The 21,909-nt window shown below is 34.2% G+C and overlaps 2 protein-coding genes and 1 non-coding gene across 3 annotated transcripts in view; 1 reads left to right on the forward strand and 2 right to left on the reverse strand.

Annotated features, from left to right (window-relative positions):
- The first annotated feature begins 2,311 nt into the window (after positions 1-2,311).
- LOC137405735 (vascular endothelial growth factor C-like) lies at positions 2,312-14,181 on the forward strand. Its single transcript, XM_068092109.1, has 8 exons — positions 2,312-2,464; positions 3,756-3,858; positions 7,452-7,493; positions 8,239-8,423; positions 8,938-9,076; positions 11,159-11,309; positions 13,355-13,465; positions 14,032-14,181. The coding sequence occupies exons 1-8, from the start codon at positions 2,375-2,377 to the stop codon at positions 14,117-14,119; spliced, it is 909 nt and encodes a 302-aa protein (XP_067948210.1). The 5' UTR covers positions 2,312-2,374; the 3' UTR covers positions 14,120-14,181.
- A 136-nt stretch (positions 14,182-14,317) lies between these two features.
- Positions 14,318-21,909, reverse strand: part of LOC137405734 (ubiquitin-like-conjugating enzyme ATG3) — a 29,390-nt gene continuing 21,798 nt past the window's right edge. The window contains exons 7-8 of the mRNA XM_068092108.1: positions 20,542-20,669; positions 14,318-15,254 (exon numbers count right to left, since the gene is read on the reverse strand). Coding sequence (XP_067948209.1) covers positions 15,104-15,254; positions 20,542-20,669 — 279 coding nt within the window. The 3' untranslated portion in view covers positions 14,318-15,103. The remainder of the gene's footprint in view (positions 15,255-20,541; positions 20,670-21,909) is intronic.
- Trnay-gua (transfer RNA tyrosine (anticodon GUA)) lies at positions 15,747-15,831 on the reverse strand. Its single transcript is given in 2 exon segments — positions 15,747-15,782; positions 15,795-15,831. It is a non-coding gene; the product is annotated as a tRNA-Tyr (tRNA).

Genomic DNA, 21,909 nt, shown 5'->3' on the forward strand with positions numbered 1-21,909 from the left:
ATTTGAGACAGCAGGCAGCAAGTAATGAATTCAAGGGATGCACTTGTTAGGGAAAAAGATTTTTGCCTTATAAAGTTTACAGAGAAAAAATGTAGCCTGGGATCATTTAAAGTTTGGAGGAGGTTCTTTTCGAGCCAACTGCCAGCTAGCTAGAGATGATGCCTCAATGAAAACACTCAACAGAATGACTATTAAAACCTGCCAAGAAATGTCATGGTTATAAAAAGTTGGGTAGGATCATGATCTCGCTCTCACTAATTACTATGTCCTATGAGAACTAGGCTCTCACAGAACATAGTAGCTAGCGAGAGACTCAAGGAACACAGGCCTTTTCTCTCAAGTAGTAAAAATATTTTAAGATAATTTTATTTATTGAAGATCCATCAACTATCCAGAATAGCCTTAGATTCTCAAACGGAAACAGAAAACTTCTTAAAAAATTGTAAAATCTTGAATTGCATCTTTTAACACAGAAGCTGTCTTCCTTTAAGAAATAGCAGATTCCCTTTGTATTGTCTGAAAGCTTTTGATAAACTTATAGACTTATTCTTCATTTAAATCCCATTAATCTCAGACCCCCCCCCCTTACTCCAGTCGTTAACCAGCCCTCTTTGAACATCAATAATTATATTAGGCGCAAGCTTTTGTTTCATAAACATAGCGCAGTTTCCTTATTTGTCTGAAATGCCTTCTGCGCTGCAATATTTGTAGTAAAATAAACACATGATAACGTATCAGGATGTTATGAAATCTGAATATTTCGTAACACAGACAAAGTTCATAAGCGTCTAAAAACACACGACCCTACTGTATTAACCTCTTCTACTCAAACATACTTCCAGTAATATGCTGACCTTGTGAGAGAGTTACATCCAATCATGCGGCACATAATTTATCTTTTCAATGAATAATATTTAATATATTCGTAGACTAAAACTTATCTTGGAAGTCAAGACTTCACTACAAGTCTGTTTCATGGTGTCACTTAAAAGGAGTCTTTTAAACAATGTACCATCACAATAGAACAGCCTTCCAATAGACTTACACAAAACCTCTGCATTTACTAGTTTTAGAGCTAATGTTAGAAGCCATTTGTTAAGCCTAGATTAATCCAGACCTGCTGCTTGAGATTGCCAATCCCTGTGGGCCCAGTGCCTCGACTAGCTGCAGTTCTCATGCTCATGTGGGCCTCATCACACCTTAACAAGTAGGAACTTAGCTTTCATTTATTTTGTTTAACTTAATCGATATTATAACCATATCTTCATTTTGCTTAATGTTATATTTCTACTAATTGATGAAATAAAATACACACGCACACGCACACACACGCACGCACGCGCACGCACGCACGCACACACACACACGAAGAAATCACTAAAAATATTACTCCACTTATTATTATTAGTGTAGAATTCTTTTGTAGCTTTGAATTTTCTTTATCTTATTGTATTTAGTCATAAAATAAATTTTGGGCATAAATGTAGAATATCTACCCAATTATAATACATACAGCATGTATTTTTAATATTACTTAAATTGTTAATTTCACTGTGAAAGTTTGTGTAGATGATAAGCAATGTTTTAGTTGTCCAATGATTATTTGTAAACCACAATGACATGAACAGCTCATGCTGACAAATGGCGTTCAGAAACAGACAGAATTTTGGTGAAAAATCAAACATGCATCGAAATCATAAAACTCATCTTTCTGCTTACACAAAATTAAAGAGCAAAGAAGAATTAGAATAGTGATTGCAGTGAATTTGTAAGGCTAAACCAAGCCGCTAGATTTCCTAGTATTGGTGAGTGACAAACTAAACGTCTGCTAATAAGCACGTGAACAGCGGCAAGAAACGGACTAACAATGTCGAAGTAAAAAGGGCAAGAAACTACATGCCTGAAAGGTAACAATAATAAAGTTCAATAATTTTGGTAAAATAAACCGGGGAGGGTGGAACAGTATTCAAAAGTTCTATTGGATGCTTACTTACTCGAGTAGTTACAAAACTCAACTAGTTGAGTGTTGGTGGTTTTGTAGCAATATACTTTACTCTTCCTTGTTTATCCCAATCGTCAATAAACATCAATTGTTTTTCACACAAAAAAACTTCCAGAAGACACGTTAGCTTTCGTTTTCATATAAATCGTTCTAATATCTAGTCTTGACTCTCAACACATTCATGTTGAAGTACCTCTTATGTAAACTTTAGGGCTATCAAAGGTCATCTGATTACAGCTAAGTCACGTGTCAGGTAATGTCAGCTGATTGGGCAAGACTGAGCTATATAACGTCAATTGTAAACTACACTCCTCATTTGTCAGCTAACCAGTCGTGAAGAGCAGTTTTAGTAAACAACAGAAGAGAAGGAAAATGAGAGTTTTCATAGTAGCAGCACTGGCTACCTTTTTCGTTGTTGTAACTGGAGAAACAGCAGAGCCTACTGAAAATATAACTTTACCCGTAAGTGTATTTATTTGTTATTTACCTGTAAGTGTATTTATTTATTATTTACCCATAAGTGTATTTATTTGTTATTTACCAGTAAGTGTATTTATTTGTTATTTACCTGTAAGTGTATTTATTTGTTATTTACCAGTAAGTGTATTTATTTGTTATTTACCTGTAAGTGTATTGATTTGTTATTTACCTGTAAAAGTATTGATTTGTTATTTACCAGTAAGTGTATTTATTTGTTATTTACCCGTAAGTGTATTGATTTTTTATTTACCCGTAAGTGTATTTATTGTTATTTTCCTGTAAGTGTATTTATTTGTTATTTACCCGTAAGTGTATTTATTTGTTATTTACCTGTAAGTGTATTTATTGTTATTTTCCTGTAAGTGTATTTATTGTTATTTTCCAGTAAGTGTATTTATTTGTTATTTACCCGTAAGTGTATTTATTTGTTATGTTCTACAAGGGAAATCTGTTATCTCGGAAGAATGCGATGCCATTAATTTGAATTAAAAACTTTAACTGATGAATAGAAAATGTTTCTCTTTGCTCATAAAGCGTTCTTAGAAACATATATTTCACCAAAGCTCAACATACCAGTCTAAAGAATGAGCAGCACATTTTTCAATCATCCTTAACAGATGCACAAACTGAATACAAGTTTATCTGAAAAAATCTGCAAGAAATGGTAGTACGTAGTTGGCAAATATTTTTAAAAGCAACATTTAACTTTTTGCATTCTTGATACTTGATGCTTGGCTACTGAGCTAGCTAGAATAACAGGTCTGGTTTTGATGATGACCTCTGAATTTATACTCAGAGAATCGCCAAAATCACCATAACAGAAAACTGAAAATTTAAAGCTAAGAAAAACAGAAAGTTATTGTTTAATTTTTATTGTTTCAATGTCCTAAGTTCTTTCAAGTTGGATATCCCGAATTATTTAGTTATTTAAAGAAAATGTTTATTTACTACTTTATGTGTATAGCAGGCCAAACCAGCAAAAGCTTGTTAAGAGATAACTACTCCTTATACATTAGCTTTAAACCACTATTTCAGTTGCTGAATATAGACGTAATTTATAAAAAATAATATCAACTTCTATAATTCTAAAAAATAGATATAGCATAATATCATTTCTATAGACAGAAATCTCATGTTTTGTAAGGATATACATTTCAGCTTTTTCTCTCGGCTTTAGTTTAATTAAAAACAACACGCGACCTGAAATCTGAATGTACAGCCATTGCAACTTCATACATAGAATTCACTGATAGCAAAACTCTCGTTTTAACAGGAGATGCCTTTGAGCCTCTTCAGATCATCTGGAATGGCAGAAGGCTACGCAAATGAACAAGTGTTTGTAGCCATGTTTCTAAAGGAATTTGAAACAGAGAAAGGTGAGAAATAACCAGCTTTTGTTGTATCCAAGATTGCTCTTTGCAATTTTTCCATTTTTCAAAGTGCAACAATTAGCATAAAAGAAAAACTGCACAAGTCTAGACAACATTGCTGCGCTATTGGCACTTTTGGCATCAAGTAGTGGGCTCTCCACTATGAGCATCTAATCTGCATACACCACCTAGTAGCTGGAGTAAGTCAAACATGCAATCCCTTAACTACTTTGGTCTGGTAGACAGTATGAACAAATTATATTGTTATAAGTACATGCTATAAGGATGTTTGGAGCGCTAGAAAAATTAAGATTATAATATTTTACACTTTTAACTAAATAAAAATTGGTTGTGTGTAACTGTATTCCGATGCAGCCATATCAGCAGGTTCAGCATAAACAATTGAATAATTCAACTTTGTTCACAGTCTGTCAGCATATCACAACACTTTGGAATACATACTAGAGGAAGTCGCTAAAATCGACTGAGAGTAGCGATGTATGGCGCCTTACAGTGCCTCGCGTTGCGTGTTCACAACTCGAGTTGTACAACTCGAGTTGCCGTGTTGCACAACTCGAGTTGCCGAATTGTACAACTCGGCCTAGGTTTATGATTAACTCGAGTTGTGTTATACGCAAACACGGGTTTGTAAAAAAAGCAAAGTGAGTAACTGGGGTGTCTCGTTTGCAGAACATTTACAGAAATTTAACACTAATAATTTAAATATATATACACATTTAAAATATATAATTATATTGGCGATATTTGCGCATATTTCTTTCTACAAATATAACGAGACAAAAAACAATTGTAGAATGTAACAAGCAAACTAAAAAACAATCTATGTGTGAGGTAGGCCACTTCTTTTTCAAATGAGAAGAGTTATCTCTCTAGAACCTGACAAGAAACTGAATGAACACCGAAATGAACATAGAAATTATTTCAACGACGTTTAATGATGCACAAAAATAAATTCCATATATAGAAAATATAGTTAGAGAAAATGAAATGATGAGATGTTCTCAAGCCGAGTTGTTGAACTCGAGTTGCTGTTGAAAGAACTCGGCCTGGATTTTTGATGAACTCGAGTTGTGTAACTCGAGTTGTACAACTCGAGTTATATTTACAAACTCGAGTTGGTAATTTACAACTCGAGTTGTACAACTCGAGTTGCACAACTCGAGTTGTGCAACTCGAGTTGCAAACTCGGCGCAGTATAGTTTGCTATTAGTTCTAGTTTGACAGTACATAAATAGTTTAATTTCTATTAGCTAACGGGTGCCTATTGATGTACCATTGTTAATATAACCAGATCCACGGTTATGCTACTGTAATACCAATATACTGCACCTTAATTCTGAAAAGTCGTGTTGCGCGTTCACAACTCGAGTGGTACAACTCGAGTTGTGAACGCGCAACGCGAGGCACTGTGAGGCGCCATAGCGATGGCATAGTGGTCTAGTGCCTGACCTACAAGTGATGGATTTGGTTTGAATTTCCAAAAAGACCAATATTGGTGACAGTATCGACATTCAATCACTTCTTCATAGCCAATTCTTAATCCAATTACATCCTTAAATTGCTCTCTGCAACTTGGTCTCTGCAGCAAGACTCAGGGTTGCTCAACCAAGATCACGGAGCCATTGTCTGTGCAACAATGCTCTTAAAAACACACAACTTTCGGTAAGATAGGCAGACATCATACGCAATCTTCGAGGGATTGCTCATATAATCAATAGAAAAGTTTGTATCTTCAAAAAGACCATTTTAAAAAACAAAACAAAAAGAGCTATTACGCATTATTGCTGTTTACGACGTTCAGGAGAGTTATACACTAAATGGCCTGTTATTACTTGCCGGTTTTATCAGACTGATAGTGAGTGACCTACTGTTACATGCCAGTCTTATCAGAATGACAGGTATTTAGTCTGGATCTGAAAGGTCATATAGATAACTGGTACAAGAGCTGATGCTTGCCCCAATTAATTTCCTCTGATGCTCGCGGAACAAGGCTATAAACTGGTGTAATAAAACAGATATTCATTTGTGTAACTTTACACCTATACAATAAGGTGTGTTTAACATTAAAACTTCCGTCATGACATATTGGTTTGTTGTTCATGTAAGAGAGAGCATGAGAGGGTGATTAATGCACTATCTTATTTACACAATGGAAGTTATGACACTAAATAAACCAGCTTGTACTGTTTCATCACGTAGTTCAATTGCTGTTCGTAAGACGTAATAGCTTAAATATGAAAAAATAATTAAAAATTGGTTTGCTGTTTTAATGTCAAGAACAATAGAATCTATTTACAATTTATCTTATTAGTACAAATTTAAAGACATCTAAAGCCATTAAACATCTTGCTTGAATTACGTGAGGCTCTTCGGATGCATTTATTTGAGAGGTCATTGGGAAGGTAATATATGGGAGAGATCAATGGATGTCTTAAGTCTGGTTTACAGTGGTCATTAACAACACTGGTCTTGTCTGGTGATGCGTATAGAAATGTTTAATTCTCTTTTACAGTTTCGTTTATATGATATTATTTCAACTCTAAGAAAGTTTAAGACTTTAAACTGCAACTAGTATTCAACTCAATGTATATATAGTTGACTACAGATTATAGAACAGATTATTACTTTACTAGATTATTTACAGTGTCGACTTTATCATTTCAAAAACTAGACCATCAACTGATGCTCGAGTTCAACTCAGAAAGATAGGTATAAAACAAAATGGCTTACCGCTTTTTCACCAGAATTGTATCTTGTATATTTTGTCATACGCTTCTCTAAACTGGTAACCCTTTGTATCGAAACTAATGAAGAAAAATTAGAATGATTTCAAAAAGCATGTTCTAGGGTATGATCAGCGTCTAAATGTCCTAATGTCAAGGAGCTAAATGTGTTTTTCAATATTTGCTGTTTAAAATACTCAAATCTTATCTCCAATCCGCCTGCTCATCCACTACACTCCTAATTCCTCCAAAACCAACTACACACTATACCAGACATCAACAATGCCTACCCACATTATAGGACAGAGTTATGAAAAAAAAGGTTTTTCTTTCAATACTTGTAATTTTACTATTCTTCCTTTTATTTAATATTCTTTATGATTTTTGTCTCATGGTTTAATTTTCTCCGAATGGTAGAGTAAATAAACTTCATATTTATATATCTACTGGCGTATTAAAAACAGCTTATAAACAGTGACAGGCGCTGTAGTTGCCTGCCACTTGCTATTAGCCTGGCACATTCCCAATGACTAATTAGGGTACGCTACTATCCGTATGGCTAAACTTACCAATAAGAGCCGTGAGAGCTAGTCTTAACCTACATAACGGCTCATATAACCTTGGGAAGTCATTGCATCTTGCATAGGTTAATTGGTTACATTATTGCCTGGTCAAACGGAGGTTCCAAGATCAAATTTAGCCCAAAGCAGATGTTTTATTCCTACATTTTAATAGCTATAGCTAGACACACCGAACAACGGACTTTAAGATTTATATATATAGACTGTGGAAGTCAATGGTTCTATATCAATGTATTTCAACAGTTGATAATGCTGTTTTCATACTACTCTGCAGGTTCTGATGACAAAGATGACGTGTCTAAAATTCTTCGTTCCGGTATGTATAAAACATTTATCTCTTCATTATTTGTTTTATCAAATGTAAAACCTTTTCACTAATTGTTTTCAAATGTGACAGAATCAACTCGTTGCTATGTAGCCACATGTGAAGCATTGCTATGTAGTCACATGTGAAGCATTGTTTTTGCAATCATGAAAATGTGCAAGCAACACAAACATAAGAAAAAAAACTGTTATCATGGTACAAAGACTTAGAGTTTTTCGTGATTTCAAAGTTTTGTTCATGTTATTTGTAACATTGCAGTTGTAAATATTTAATAAAGTGAAAGGACATACATAAATGTTTATACAGTATGACTGCTCACTATTGACGGTCAAACTAAAAGAGAACTATCCAATACAATTGTCATTGCAAATTTATTGCAAATTTATTGCATATGTGTTGTGAAAAATATCGTAATTTGGTGAAAAACTATTGCATACATTTATTGTATATTCATTGCATATTTAGTGCATATACATTGCATGTGCATTATGTAATGCATTATCATAACAATACCTATTAGTTTACTATAATAACAGTAAAAAGCTCGTGTCTTTAGAATAGCTCAGCTTGTATTGCTAGTTATTTTGATTAAAAACAAAAGGCTATCTGCTTTGTAATTAAAATTAAATTGATTAATTAATTAATTGAAATAAATATTAAATAATAATAATTAATTGAAATAGCTGCAAACAATGCCTATTGCTGATATTTTCCGAGATACCGCAATATATTGTAGAACTACAGGTGATCGATTACAAGCAAGCAGACTGTCGACTTTACCAGCAAATTTATGAGCTTCCTAATGATAAACCGAATGTGAAAATGTATCCTTCGTGCGTTCTTTTGAACCGCTGTGGTGGCTGCCCCGGACACTCTCTACTGGCATGCAAGCCAACGACAACTGAAAAAAGACAGATCAAGGTAAACTAAATCCTAAAGGTTTTGTCAGTTAAAACAATTTTTTTATAGATTTATGACTCAACTAAACCCTTAAAACTAACAATAGAATAGAAAACATATTCAGTTGACTTAATAATATCCAGAAGTTCATATAACTGCATTTATTAATAGGATTGGCTAACATCCTCAGAAAGGTCCTGTTTATCCTAGCTTAGTGAAACTAGGTCAATGAAAGGAAATCACACAACTTGAGCTGTGACAAAATCGATAACAATAATAAGAATAATAATATTAATCCTGAGAGAAGTTCTGCTGTAGGAGAGAGTGACCACCTTTTGGCCATTAGATAAGGCCTGGGATCACTTTCTACCAAACTTAAAAGTTGTTATTAAAACCTCCCACCATAATGATAAAAATAATAACTGGGACATAGTTTATATTTCCGATCTATTCACATTACATTACTATTGTATTACTATCTGATCTGATGTTATACTGATGATGCTCTTATTAAGGATACTTGCATGTTTCCTAGGTAATACAGCATATATTTGATGGAGTATCGAACATACCAGTACCAAAGGTTGCTTATATAGAGGCGGAGGAGCATACCGCATGCGAACAACGCTGTAAGCGCGAGCAAACAGATTGTAATTCAACCATTCATAATTATGGTAAGTTTACAAGCTAAACTCGGAGTGTTTAAAAGTTTACGAGTTAATCAATTGCAACATTCCTGTGTTGTTACCGGTATATCAGTTAACACGCAATTTAAGTCTTTCTTCATTTTAAACATCTGATATGTAATTATAACTTTTTATTAGAACTAATAATCAAACAAATGATGTTTGTCATTACATGCAAAAAAAATGAGAAGGCAAAAATTCGTAATTATTGAGTGAGTTGAACAAAAGTGTTTTAAAAGTTGGTAATCTAATAGTACTGAGGAGGAGTCAGGATAGTGAATTGTAGATTGTAGTAACATAAAGTTTATAAACTGAAACATACGATGATGGATGCAGTATGTTGGTGTAATGGAACAGAAAATCATGTTCATCGTAAGTTGGGAAAATAAATACAAATATTCTGGACATAGTTTAAGCAGGATTATAAAGCCATATCATGGTATCAACCTTTCTATTTGCTAAAAGTTATTCATTCAAGCAAAACCTGATCATTAATGTCACCTTTCTGTAACGAAAGACCAGTATTACTCAACTCTTCACCCACATTTTGTATCCCCTATTCATTGCTACAACTCTTCAAGGACAGTCATTTTTTGGAAACGATATGTGTATTAATTGGAAAATGTCATGGATGAAAAAAGTTGACATTAGATACAGATTTAAAAATTATACTAACTTGGAATGTAACGTGATTTGATGCTAAGACATTCGCACATTTGTTGTATAAATGTTCAAACATTAGAGTTGTGTACACATGTAAAATGATAACTTTTCAAAGCTGGTTCGCATAAAGCATTCCTAAAAGTCACGGAAAGTTATAAAATTTCAAAACAAAAGTTCTTTTGTTTACGAAAGATTTTGAACCTTTGTTTAAAAACATTAAAAGCGTTCAACTTCAAAGAACTTGCAGCTATATTTTAAAATCAAAAAAAGATAAAACTCAGAACAGCCAATAAATTCTAAATTAATTGCTTTAACATGCAACATAAAGGTTTGATAAAGCACCACAGTTATTCAAGCTAAAATATTAAGGCTAGTACGTACAAAAATATGTCAAAAACTTATAAATATATAAAAAAACTGTAAATATGCACCATCTTTGTCAGTTTGGACTTTACTTAAAGCACATCAATTATATCAGTACTGTTTTAGCTCATTCAGGTTCTTCAATATCTTGGCTTTCAAATGAGCCATTGTTTGAAATGGTAAAACAGACATCAGTTGGTGTTTATAGAATTTCCCCAGAGCTCTACCACAAAAACTTTCAATGGTATTATAGGCTCGCAAATTGTGATGTCACAATTTTCATTAGTTAGAAACGCATTACACCTCGCATCTCCTTCACCACTTCTACCTTCACATCCACTCGCTATTTATTCTACGCCTTGTATTAGTTTTTTTTTAAATAAAACAACGAAAACTTCTAATTATTTATTATCACTTGAATAATGTGGCTTTTATTATAATATAAGGTTTTTAGGTTTATTATTTTATTATTATTATTATTGTAGATGGAATTTCAATATGTACGTCACCTTTGGTCTTAATTGTCATAGGATTTCAGCTGTAAAACAACTTAAAGAAATTTACTATATCGTTATAAAAATAAATTAGGAACAAATTAATGGGCGTGTAGAGATCAAAAATAATTGCGTTAAATATACTTTTAACAAATTTTTTTAGAAGGTTATATTATAAATTGTATTATGTTGTCTTGTGTTCAGCTTTAAAAGTTTAGGCTGAAAACACCTACATAAACTTAAAAATAATACTACACTTTCTGCTTGCAACTGTAAACCAATGACAAAAAAGTGAAATCAGTCGTCACTAATAGTTTGAATACTGTTCATTTATTTGGTAATTGAAAAATAATCTTGAAACATTAAGAAAAAATTTATTTTCCTAGCATACCTGACACATATATTTGTTTGCAAAAGTGAATTTTATTTCTTTAAAACTTTAAAATCTAGAAAATTATGGATTGTGTTATGACAAGTGCATACAAGTGCTTGTATGCATTATGACATGCAAACAAGCACTTGTAAGTAGTCCCATGTCTTCCGTTTGCAGACTCTTACGACTGCAAGTGTACATGTAAGCCTGATATAGTTGAGGTGTGCCCATCAAATAAGAGGTGGAATGAAGATGTGTGTGCCTGTGAATGCGCTTTGCAAACAATGCATTGTGGGCCAGGCTATTACTACAACAGAGAGAGATGCAGGTGAGTTGTTGAGATAGGAATGCTGCCTGTTTTGTTATCCATACTCTGATAGTGTGCTGGTGTATGTAAACCTTGTACTCTGAATACAAGAATCAGAGGTATGCAGAAGTCATTATAAAAGGTTGGTTCACACTATACCGTCGTATCTCGGCGTTGATGCCACAATCCTTTGGTGATCGTCGATGATAAAAATGTTCACGCTATCACAAATTTATCCGAATTTGCATCAGCAAATACTTCGTGTCGTGATGCTCTCTTTTTTTTTAAATTTTTTGTAAAGAAACCTTTTTGTTTTTGTGTGTGCTTAAATCAAATACTATTCCCGCAGCGACTATCATAAATAAAAATAAATCACACTATCAGCCACCACGAATTGCTATCGCAAAATGGTTCATACTGTACAGGCGGTCGTCAATGCTTGGCGAAATATCAGGAAAGTTTGACAGCTGCAAGCTTTCTGTGTTGCTTCGTCGATGTCATCGATTTACGGTTCACATAATCGACGATAAACGCCGAAAGGAAAACGCCAACATACAGTGATATAGTGCGAACCAGCCTTTACTGACATACAATAGTGCCACTTTTCTGGTAAAAATGGTAAAATGACTGAAAAAATGACTTTATTTGCTTCAGTGATGACTACTCAAGGCTTTGTTAGACACTGATGTGTTTAGCATCTAATTAAACTTGAACTAGATCTAGCATTTTATCTCACTGGCTAATGCTGGTATCTATGAGTCCACCTTTTTTATTTTTAAATGTCGCCAACAATGATAAGACGACTTCTAGAAGATTTGTTTTTGAATAAACATAAAATAGATCATTAAACATATGATACATATCACTGAACAAGTGACCTCATTGAATTTATAAAGTCTAGTCTGAAGGCTTACATAGTGTCATTTCTAAGATCAGTCTTGTTTGAAATTGAGTCTTGCTTTGCTACCCAACCTTACACAACACTATTAAAGGATTGAAATGTAGGGCTATCTGGGGGGCTATGTGAGCAGTACATACAAAAGGGGAGTATAAAATAGAATTCTTGAAGCCTTTTCAGTTACTTGCAGTGGTTTTGTCTCAATCTTGCACTAAACAATAAATTTATGTAGTAAAAAATCAATGACCTTGAACTGGCTCGTTTCTTCATTATTGCCAATGGCAGAACCAACTAATGAGGTTTGCGGAATGGCATATGGAATAAATACCCTGTCACAATCAATTGACGTTTTATAGAATAGAGAATGATATTAAGACCCGTTTTAGCCTTTGTTGCAGGTTTCCATCTTGATTAAGATATGAAAAGTTTAGCATAAAAGCTCCCACACTGAGTTTTCAACTAATCCAATTTTGTGCTGCCTTTGGTCCAATAGCTGTAGTTTGACAGATTGAGGTAACGTGGTTATTCGCTTAATACTCATCAATTTACTAAATATAAATATTCCAAGAATGTGCTGCTACTACTAACAGTAAACAAGTGTCTGCTTGAAAATTAGATTTCCCTAAAGTTTGCTTAAGTAAAACAATAAATTTATGGAGTTCATAACTGTACATAGATCAAAAAAGCATTGAATTTACAAATACACTTGAAATAGTCAAAGCTTGGCTCACATATAATTAATTACGCTATGCAAGAAAGTCGGAGATGACGCACAAGGTTTGTATCTATGTTAATGTTGCGAAATAAAAAACTACAATATTCTTTTGAATGGTTTATAAAACGTCTTAAGTGAATTTTTCTCCCATTTGTACCCAAGCTCTGTTTCCTTTTCAAACAGCTTTCGCGTAGTGTACATACTTACCTGCCTTCTACAAGCTGGGATTTTTAAATTTATGTTTATCTCTCTGACTGGTCAAGCGTCGCAATCGGGACAAAACAATGCTAAGCCGTAAATTGTAGAAGTTGGCTTCTCTTGAAAGTGCAAGATTTGAGACATTTGATCATTTCTGTTACAATGCATCACTAGGAGTGCATGGTTGATAAAGAGGTAGTGTCAGTACTAAAAAAATAGTTTTTTATTGATCTGGTACATTCTTAACTTTTAAAGATGTGAGGCTGATGTCAAGAGGTCAAGGCAAATAATCAAGTCTACTACTGAAAAAGCAGAACAGCTAGTTACTGAAGCTGCCACAACACCAGAGCCATGCGCATCCCTGAGGTAAGCTAACACCTTCATAGTGAGATAATTTCAGCTATTACATAATGTAGCTAGCGGAAATCTCCAATATGAGTAATTCCTACTTAGCCTTAGTGTGTCTGTCTGTTAGTCCCCATGAACATTGGGCATTTCCACACTTTTTATCCAATGTCATCCGTACTTCCCAGCATACATTCCTTACAAGAAGGCATAAATATTTTTTGCACTTACCTCTGCAAAAAAATGGCATAAGTTATCTTTTCACTTACTTCTGGAAAAGGAGGTAGTTTACCTTGTAAAAGGTGTAAGTCATCTTGGGCAATAAAGTACTTATCGTATTTATTTTCATTTTTATTATTTACTTATCGTACTTATTGTGAAAACTATATTTATTATACTCTAATTTCACACAAACCATCATGGTCCAACCTTGATGTAAAAATTAACATATTGATCACTTCATTCTGAGTTAGTTTAATTAAGGTGTCTTTTTAGCATTCTCTAGACATTTTGATGACCTTTAACCTCGACCTTTTTCACTGCTTCATTTAATGGTTTCTAATGCTTACAATATTATTCTACTTCAGGTGTCCTCGAAGGTACGAGAGTGTCTTGACTTCCACTGGTGAGTGTACATGTAGGTACATGACAGGAAGGAGTAGGGCTATATGGTAGGAGTATGAGACTGACTACCAAGTCCCGCACTTAAAATATTTATTCCGACGTTATTCTCACACATCTTTTACCACATTTTACAAAATATTTATTTCAAAAAGCATGATGAGTTATCAAGCTTTTCATTTATATAATAAAAGTTATATCCGAGTTATATGCGTATAATGCAATATTATTTACAAACTGATAAAAGAACTGTTTGCTGGGCAAATAAATTATATTCACAAATGAGCAGACTGCTATATTATGCACAAGCCTTTGCTGCCAGTGTTTACATAGAAATACTACAGTACAGTACTATGAGAAATACTACAAGTAAGAAAGAACCAGACAATAACACGACTACACATCATTGCGAAACAATGCTGTTTTCCATCCCAGTAATGAAACTTAAGCTAAAAAACATGCTACAAAATTAAATTACTCCGCTACGCTACCCTGGAATTGAAAAATGATATGGAATATAATTAGGCAGGCCGTAGTATCAACAAGAGCTGGCTGAAGAATTTTATATATTTCATCGAATTTCAATTCAATATAAAAATGTAACAAAGTACTGAGAGAGGAAAGAGAAGACAGACATACAGGACATATTCAACGGGAGAGGACACACTGATTTGATTTCAGTTTGCATAAATTAGATTCTGCTTTCAATCCAATTGAAACCAAAGGATTATCGGAATAAATAAGCCTTCTAGAAATCAGCGCAGACAGAGCTGGTGAAGGCGGAGCTAGTGAAGGCAGGCAGAGCTGGTGAAGGCATGCTATGTAGCTAATTGTGTACATGTAAATCTAACATTATAAAACAAGGATCAGTGCATCAATCGCAGCTTGAGTATCTCAAGCCAAAGAAAACTTATCAAAAAAGACAGCCATTGAAATAATATAAATATAATCACATGATTGCACCAAAAACACCAAAATCAGCAAGATAGCTAGTGAAAGTTAACTCCAAATGAGAAGTAAAATAGGTGAACTTGTGTGTCACATAGTGAAGTTGCGAGTGAAATCGTACTCTATGGTAGGTATTATGGCTTGCACAAACTTGAGGAATATCAGCAGATACATATGCACTCCTAGTGCACTGCCTCCTTCAGCTACTGTCTCTATTATCTTCTTCATCACAGCAGCATGCCTGTAGGATGTATTGAAACATAAGAGGAGACAACTCATTGTGACAACTCAAAGACTAAGCTTGGATGACATTTGGTATTTAAATACACTATAAACTCCTTTAACATAAGCTTCCTTTTACGCAAATTCCGCTTACTGTGAAGAATTTACGTAATGTTTTTGCCGCGTATTACGTGAGAAGTTCTATATAGCGTAAAGGGTCCAGTTATTAATTTTTTATAATATATATTGTTTCCTAATATTCTTTATGTAACTAATATATAAAGACTTACTATCCAAAAGAGAAAACATGATTAATGATAATTGAGTTGACACAAAGAAAAATGTTGAAGCGGCTGGGTGTAAACAGGTGTACAAAGGATTCCATATATTAAATGTATACATGATGTTAAAAGCTTATATAAAATTATGAATGGTTTGAATCCGAAATAGGAAACACGCAGAAATCTTTATGGTCTTTATGGACCACAGCACAAAAACACGAAAAATAAGATCCCGCGAACCGGATTTGAACCGGTGACCTAAGGATTTCTAGTTGCCACTACAGTCCTCCGCTCTACCAACTGAGCTATCGCGGGTTATCTGCTCGAGGCTTTAGTAATGGCGACCTTGACAGTGTGAAGACTACGAATGATTTGATTATACTTCCTATTATTGGTACATCAATCACTCAATTTGACAGTGACCCAGTACATAGTTATGTAGGCAATATCGGTAGGCAATATCGGCAGACAGGCAAAACGATCGTGCAAATGACAATAAAGAGTTGACTTAACGTAATATGACTGCACGTAAATGTTTTTTATTCGCAACACTGCAGCAGGGCAGGTTTAAGCGATTTTCTTTCAGCGTGAGAATCACGAATTTCACGGATAGAGGCATATTTCTGCTGTTTATATCATTGCAATACAACTGATGCTCTACAGCGAGACTATATATTTGTTAGTTGGCCTGGCTTCTAACACTTTATACTTGAGTGTGCATATAGTAAATGTTTCCTGAGCACCAATCACAGCTTTCAACACCTAGGTTGGTTAGGCAGCAAATCACAAATCAACCAGTTGCAACCATTTGTTTTATTTGATAATGGATTACTAGCAAAGTTTACTGTCTTGTCTTAATTTATATTATAGTACTCTGATATGTCATCTCAGCCGATTTTTCTACCAATAAATTTGACACGTCAGCAGTTGTTGTAACAATCATTAACGTTGTAACTCAATATTATTAAGTTACAAATTGAGAGCACAGACGGCGTGATATAATAACTCAAGTCCAATTAGGTCACGGAGAAGGTTCCGAGGAAAACCGATCTTCCACAGAATTTTATAACAAAATTTGTTTGAACCAAAATAATGGACATATTTGGGTTTCGTTGAGATCAAAAAAATGTTTCATAAAATCGCGGAACCGAGAGGATCAATATGATTGGTTAATTATAGACTTTCGTCGACTTCCCTATTGAATGAAGCGAGAACTATGTTATTGGCCAATTGTTCACTAAAAGTAATGATGCCCAGGCTTGGGCTATCATTGGCTGAATTAGTGAGTCAGATGAAATAGCCAGGCAAACTTTCAGGAGGCGTGACCAACAAAATGAAATTAATGTTTTGTTAACATTAAAATAAATGTTGAGTGACTCCGCAGAATGGAGCAAAGCTATGCAACTGTTATAAAAAATACAAATATATTTTGAAATGACTAATGTGTTGGTTTATTCAGTTCCCAACTTCCTAGTAGATGTTTGCTTAAATACCGTAATTTATCCAGTTCTAACTAATTTAGTTGTCTGTACAAAGCGGTGCAAAGGTAGTAACGTTTATTGATCACTGTTTTTTGGCAAAGATTTACAAAAATAATCTAATATATCAGATCAAAAATTACTTAGATTTTATATTCACCATTTTAAAAATGGTGAATGTAAAGCTCAACAGAGTTTTTCTTAGAAACCAAATTAACAAAAATAGTTTGGATAGGGACGAATTAGCGAGAGACCAGCATTATTACGTGCCTGAGCTAACTGAGTAACCATGGCGCCTGAGTAACTTCCTGTAACGTTCGTCTCGCAACTTCAGCATACCGGCAGGAAAGAGAAGAGTCTATTTACAGTACATGTATAGTGAGGTTGTAATTTTTTGGATTTTTAACACTATTGCTTTGTGACTGAATTATGGTTTCCTTTGCTATGATAGCTTTATATCTTGCTTTTTAAATGATGTATTACATCACAGATAACTTTTTACTATGATGTAATATGCTAATATCATTATAAATTTTTCTCAAGTGTTGAAAATATACGCTTTTAAAAAATGCTTTAAGATTGGAAGTATAATAGTCGTTAGTAACAACGATGACCTAACAATCACTTTATCACCGTAGACACAAAATTTAACGCTTCAAATTTATTGTTTAAAGGAGGTGAAACAAAATAATTAATTACTAGGTAAATAATATATAAATACATAATATAATACATAAATAACACTGAATGATACTGACCATGTTGATATAATCCAACTGAACACGTTGAGTTGGATAAAAACTGTATCTAGATTTATCGCATTTGGTCTGACCTTCACCGAATGTTTTTGTTTAAATGCATTTTACATCTGCCTGTGCAATGCCTTATCTATGTGTGAACAGCGCAAACTTTGAAAATGGGCTGTTGTCATACTTTTGGAAGACCAGTGTATGTTTGTACGGTAATATTTACACAAAACAAATATAGAGGAGTCCAAAACTAATTGATGAGAAATCCCTTTTGATCAATGTGAAGTTGTCTGTCTCATAACCATCTTTCAAAATGAAACTGATTAATATTCGCAATAAAATGAAACCGCACTCATTTGCCGTTGAAGCCTTTTCTGATTGGTTAGTACAAAGGGACGCTTGTCTGAAACTAAACAGAGGGTAGTTGCGGTTAGCCGAGTTGGGTAATAAGATAAAATTGCTCCATTCTATCACGGAAGCTGCCTAATTTCCTGCTAGTGCTCAGGCAGATTTACTTCAACTGCCAAGTATACAGCTCAGTTCAACTTAATAATAATTTCTAATGAGTTTCAGGCTATGTTACAAATTGGATGGACAAAAGGTTGATACATTGGAAGATTGATAAAAGTTTAGCCATGGGTCAGCATAAATGATCAACATAAATTAGATCCATACAATTAGATCGACACAAATATAAGACTGATCCTGATGAAAAAATATCGCTCATGGAAGAATGCTGGTGCTGACAGATCGACCCCTATTATGCCCCAAAGTAGTCATACCAACACAAAGCAATCAATATGATGGACAGCCACATGCACTTACAAATCCTTGTGAGTGCATGTGGCTGAGATATCTACTGTTGCTAACAGCCTTGACACACCTACAGACAAGCTACAGATGTTACTTTGACTTACCTTCCTTAATGCCATAATCAGATGTCATGGATTGGATTAAAAGTGATTGACCTAGCGAAAGCCAACTAACACCTATCACAACGTTACACTTTGACAATATCTTTCTCAAGATAGATCAGATTTGTGTCATGGACATTGTATTAAAATAGCCCACATTCTAAACTTTCTTCCCCAGTTGATACTTGCCAATGCTAGATAAAGCCTGGCTACACACACCAACAGCGTAGATACTTGTTGCAGCTATACACGTACACACCAACACATAGCGTACATATTTGTTGCAGCTATACACGTACACACCAACACATAGCGTACATATTTGTTGCAGCTACACACATACACACCAACACATAGCGTACATATTTGTTGCAGCTACACACATACACACCAACACATAGCGTACATATTTGTTGCAGCTACACACATACACACCAACACGTAGCGTACATATTTGTTGCAGCTACACACATACACACCAACACATAGCGTACATATTTGTTGCAGCTATACACATACACACCAACACGTAGCGTACATATTTGTTGCAGCTACACACATACACACCAACACGTAGAGTAGAGATTTGTTGCAGCTATACACGTACCGACATTTCTAAACGAGGCGTCATATTGACAAATAGATTAACCATGAAAATTGACCTCATCCGTGTGATGCCCATGACATCCTTGCTGAATTTTCCTGTACACTTATATAAGTATCATCAGGATATTTACTACCTGTATACAGTGATGTAGTGCCACCCTAACTAAGTTTTGGTTAGAAAATTTGTGTGTTTTCTAAGTATAACTATAGTCAGGATATTTACTACCAGTATAGGTTATCAAAGTATAACTATAGTCAGGATATTTACTACCTGTATAGGTTATCAAAGTATAACTATAGTCAGGATATTTACTACCTGTATAGGTTATCTAAGTATAACTATAGTCAGGATATTTACTACCTGTATAGGTTATCAAAGATTTGTGAGACTTATAACGTCTGTGCAGCTATTTCTATTGCTATATATCGCTGAAGACAAAACAAAACAGCCAAGTACCAAAATCCTTGATCCATGACATACATTATGCTACACAGACTTTTTTAGCAAATTTAATTGCCATACGAATTATCAAAAATGTTTTATTGGATGTCCTAATTTGTAATCGTAGCTGTCATATATCACGAATGACAATATCTTTATCCAGATATAAATATTTGTTTGTATGAAATCCTGCCATCATCATTCAAAGGAAAAGCTTGCACGCATCTAATTAATTTAGAAACGGATAAAATTGAAATATTTCATCTCTTTCAAAAAACCAACATGATGGTTGTCAAAATGATACATAGCCAACGGGTTACCGATGCGCTGTCAACATGTTGGTTATGCAAATAACGCATTTCGTCAGCGTGTGTTAGGCTATGCAGCTGTGAAGGCTTCCAAAAATAGCTCTCTAAAACAAGGAGTAAAATTTTAATATACTACAGCTATGTAAATATATCATGCCCTATTGCTCCTACAACAAGTACAGTTAGGATTTGCCTTCTCTTGTTAATTTTACTCCTGCCTCTTCAGTGTTGTTACACTAAACTTTCTATTCAATTTTCGTGATATACCCTCATCTGCCTCTAATAGTCATAGAGATAACCATATATATAACCTTAGCAAGATAGAGAAAGAAATAAGCAGGCAGGGACTCAAATCAACATTATCCTAACTACAAATCAATGAACCTACAAAATACATCTTGCTAGGTCAGGTGATGTTGACTTCTCTCTCACTTCCTGTTTGAGAACATTAGCCGCTGTTATAACTACTCTCTTCATTTGTCACACAGCAACATGAGCGGTTACTAGGTAACAGTGTAGCCCACTGACCTGCACGGATGAACGGAGGCCATCGGAGGGCCAGGAATGTGAGGAAATGGTTCCATAGTGATAGTCTTGTTCGCATGGTCCTGGCTAAAGTCTTCATACATTAGTTCTACGCTCAACGCCCTCCGTGCCTATAAGGAAATGAACGTAGAACACAGGCTATTCCGCTAATTTAACTCCAGATGACTGGTAGCAGTCATTCAGCTCCTATACATTGAGATGTTGAATCAATCACTTACTACAGAATGCTTGTATTAAATGAAACAACAGAGTAAGGTCAATAGTCAGGTTTTTAATACTGGTAAAAAAAGTGCTTTGAGATATTTAATCAATTACGTATCAGTGCTGGAACCCAGTCTCTATTTCTACAACTGTAGATCACTGTATGCAGAGAATGAACACTATTAATAAGTATAACTTAGCAATGTACATAATCCTTTAACATAAGCACTTTTCATGTACATGTACATAAGTACTTTAACAATGTATGTATATATATAATATACATACTAGCATTCAATAAATAATAATTCAATTTCTTTAAACCTCTACTCATTACTGTCAAACTTCAACTAACAATGTTAAACCGCTATGATATTAGCTTATATATGTCAAAACTGTCGTATGTTGGAGCAAATATACATATAAGATTACATTGTATTTTGTTCGATTTGTTCCAAAGCCTAATATACAATGACAAAACTTGAGGTGATTATATATCGTTTCATGGACTCGGAACCCAAAATGCAATGACAAATACTTAAAGTAATTGTATATATATCATTCAAACTAATTCATGATATAAAATTATGCAAAGAACTACATGTACCAGGACTACACTGTATGTAAAAGCTAATATAGTAATAATCAGTGAAAAGGTATGTATTGTTAATCTAACAGAGACCCGTGGGCAGAACTGCAGATGCGATGATTCTTAGGCTTGATTGGTATCATACCTTACTCTAACTTACACTATAGTTCAAATTATCTTATATATGGTTCATCAGATATTTCATTTTTAATTTACCAGAACTTTTTCACTTTTACGTACAAAACTAGAATTTTAACAGAAAATGCAATGCCATATATAATTTGATAAATAATTTGCGCAAATTCCATGTCATATGTCAACATTTTCTAATACAAAGGCAATGATAAATCAAAGGTTGACTGTGTAATTAAAAGTTCAATTGACACATATTTTTGGAGTTATCCTTTTCTTATCAAGTTTGAATCACAGAATCAAAATCCTCTAGCTATGGTGATGGCCCACATAGCGCATAGTAAGTTATTTCTGGCAGAAGTTTGTTACTGACTAGAGAGCAAATAAGAAATGGAAATACCAACAATGGGAAGAGCAGGTATATACAG

The sequence above is a fragment of the Watersipora subatra genome, chromosome 10 (assembly GCF_963576615.1).
Source record: "Watersipora subatra chromosome 10, tzWatSuba1.1, whole genome shotgun sequence".
NCBI classification, from domain to species: domain Eukaryota; kingdom Metazoa; phylum Bryozoa; class Gymnolaemata; order Cheilostomatida; family Watersiporidae; genus Watersipora; species Watersipora subatra.

Excerpts from the sequence above, each read along its gene's own strand:
- LOC137405735 (XM_068092109.1), top strand. The coding sequence starts at position 2,375 with ATGAGAGTTTTCATAGTAGCAGCACTGGCTACCTTTTTCGTTGTTGTA. Across the intron at positions 9,077-11,158 it reads TTCAACCATTCATAATTATG|ACTCTTACGACTGCAAGTGT; the intron begins GTAAGTTTACAA and ends TTCCGTTTGCAG. Across the intron at positions 11,310-13,354 it reads TACAACAGAGAGAGATGCAG|ATGTGAGGCTGATGTCAAGA; the intron begins GTGAGTTGTTGA and ends TAACTTTTAAAG.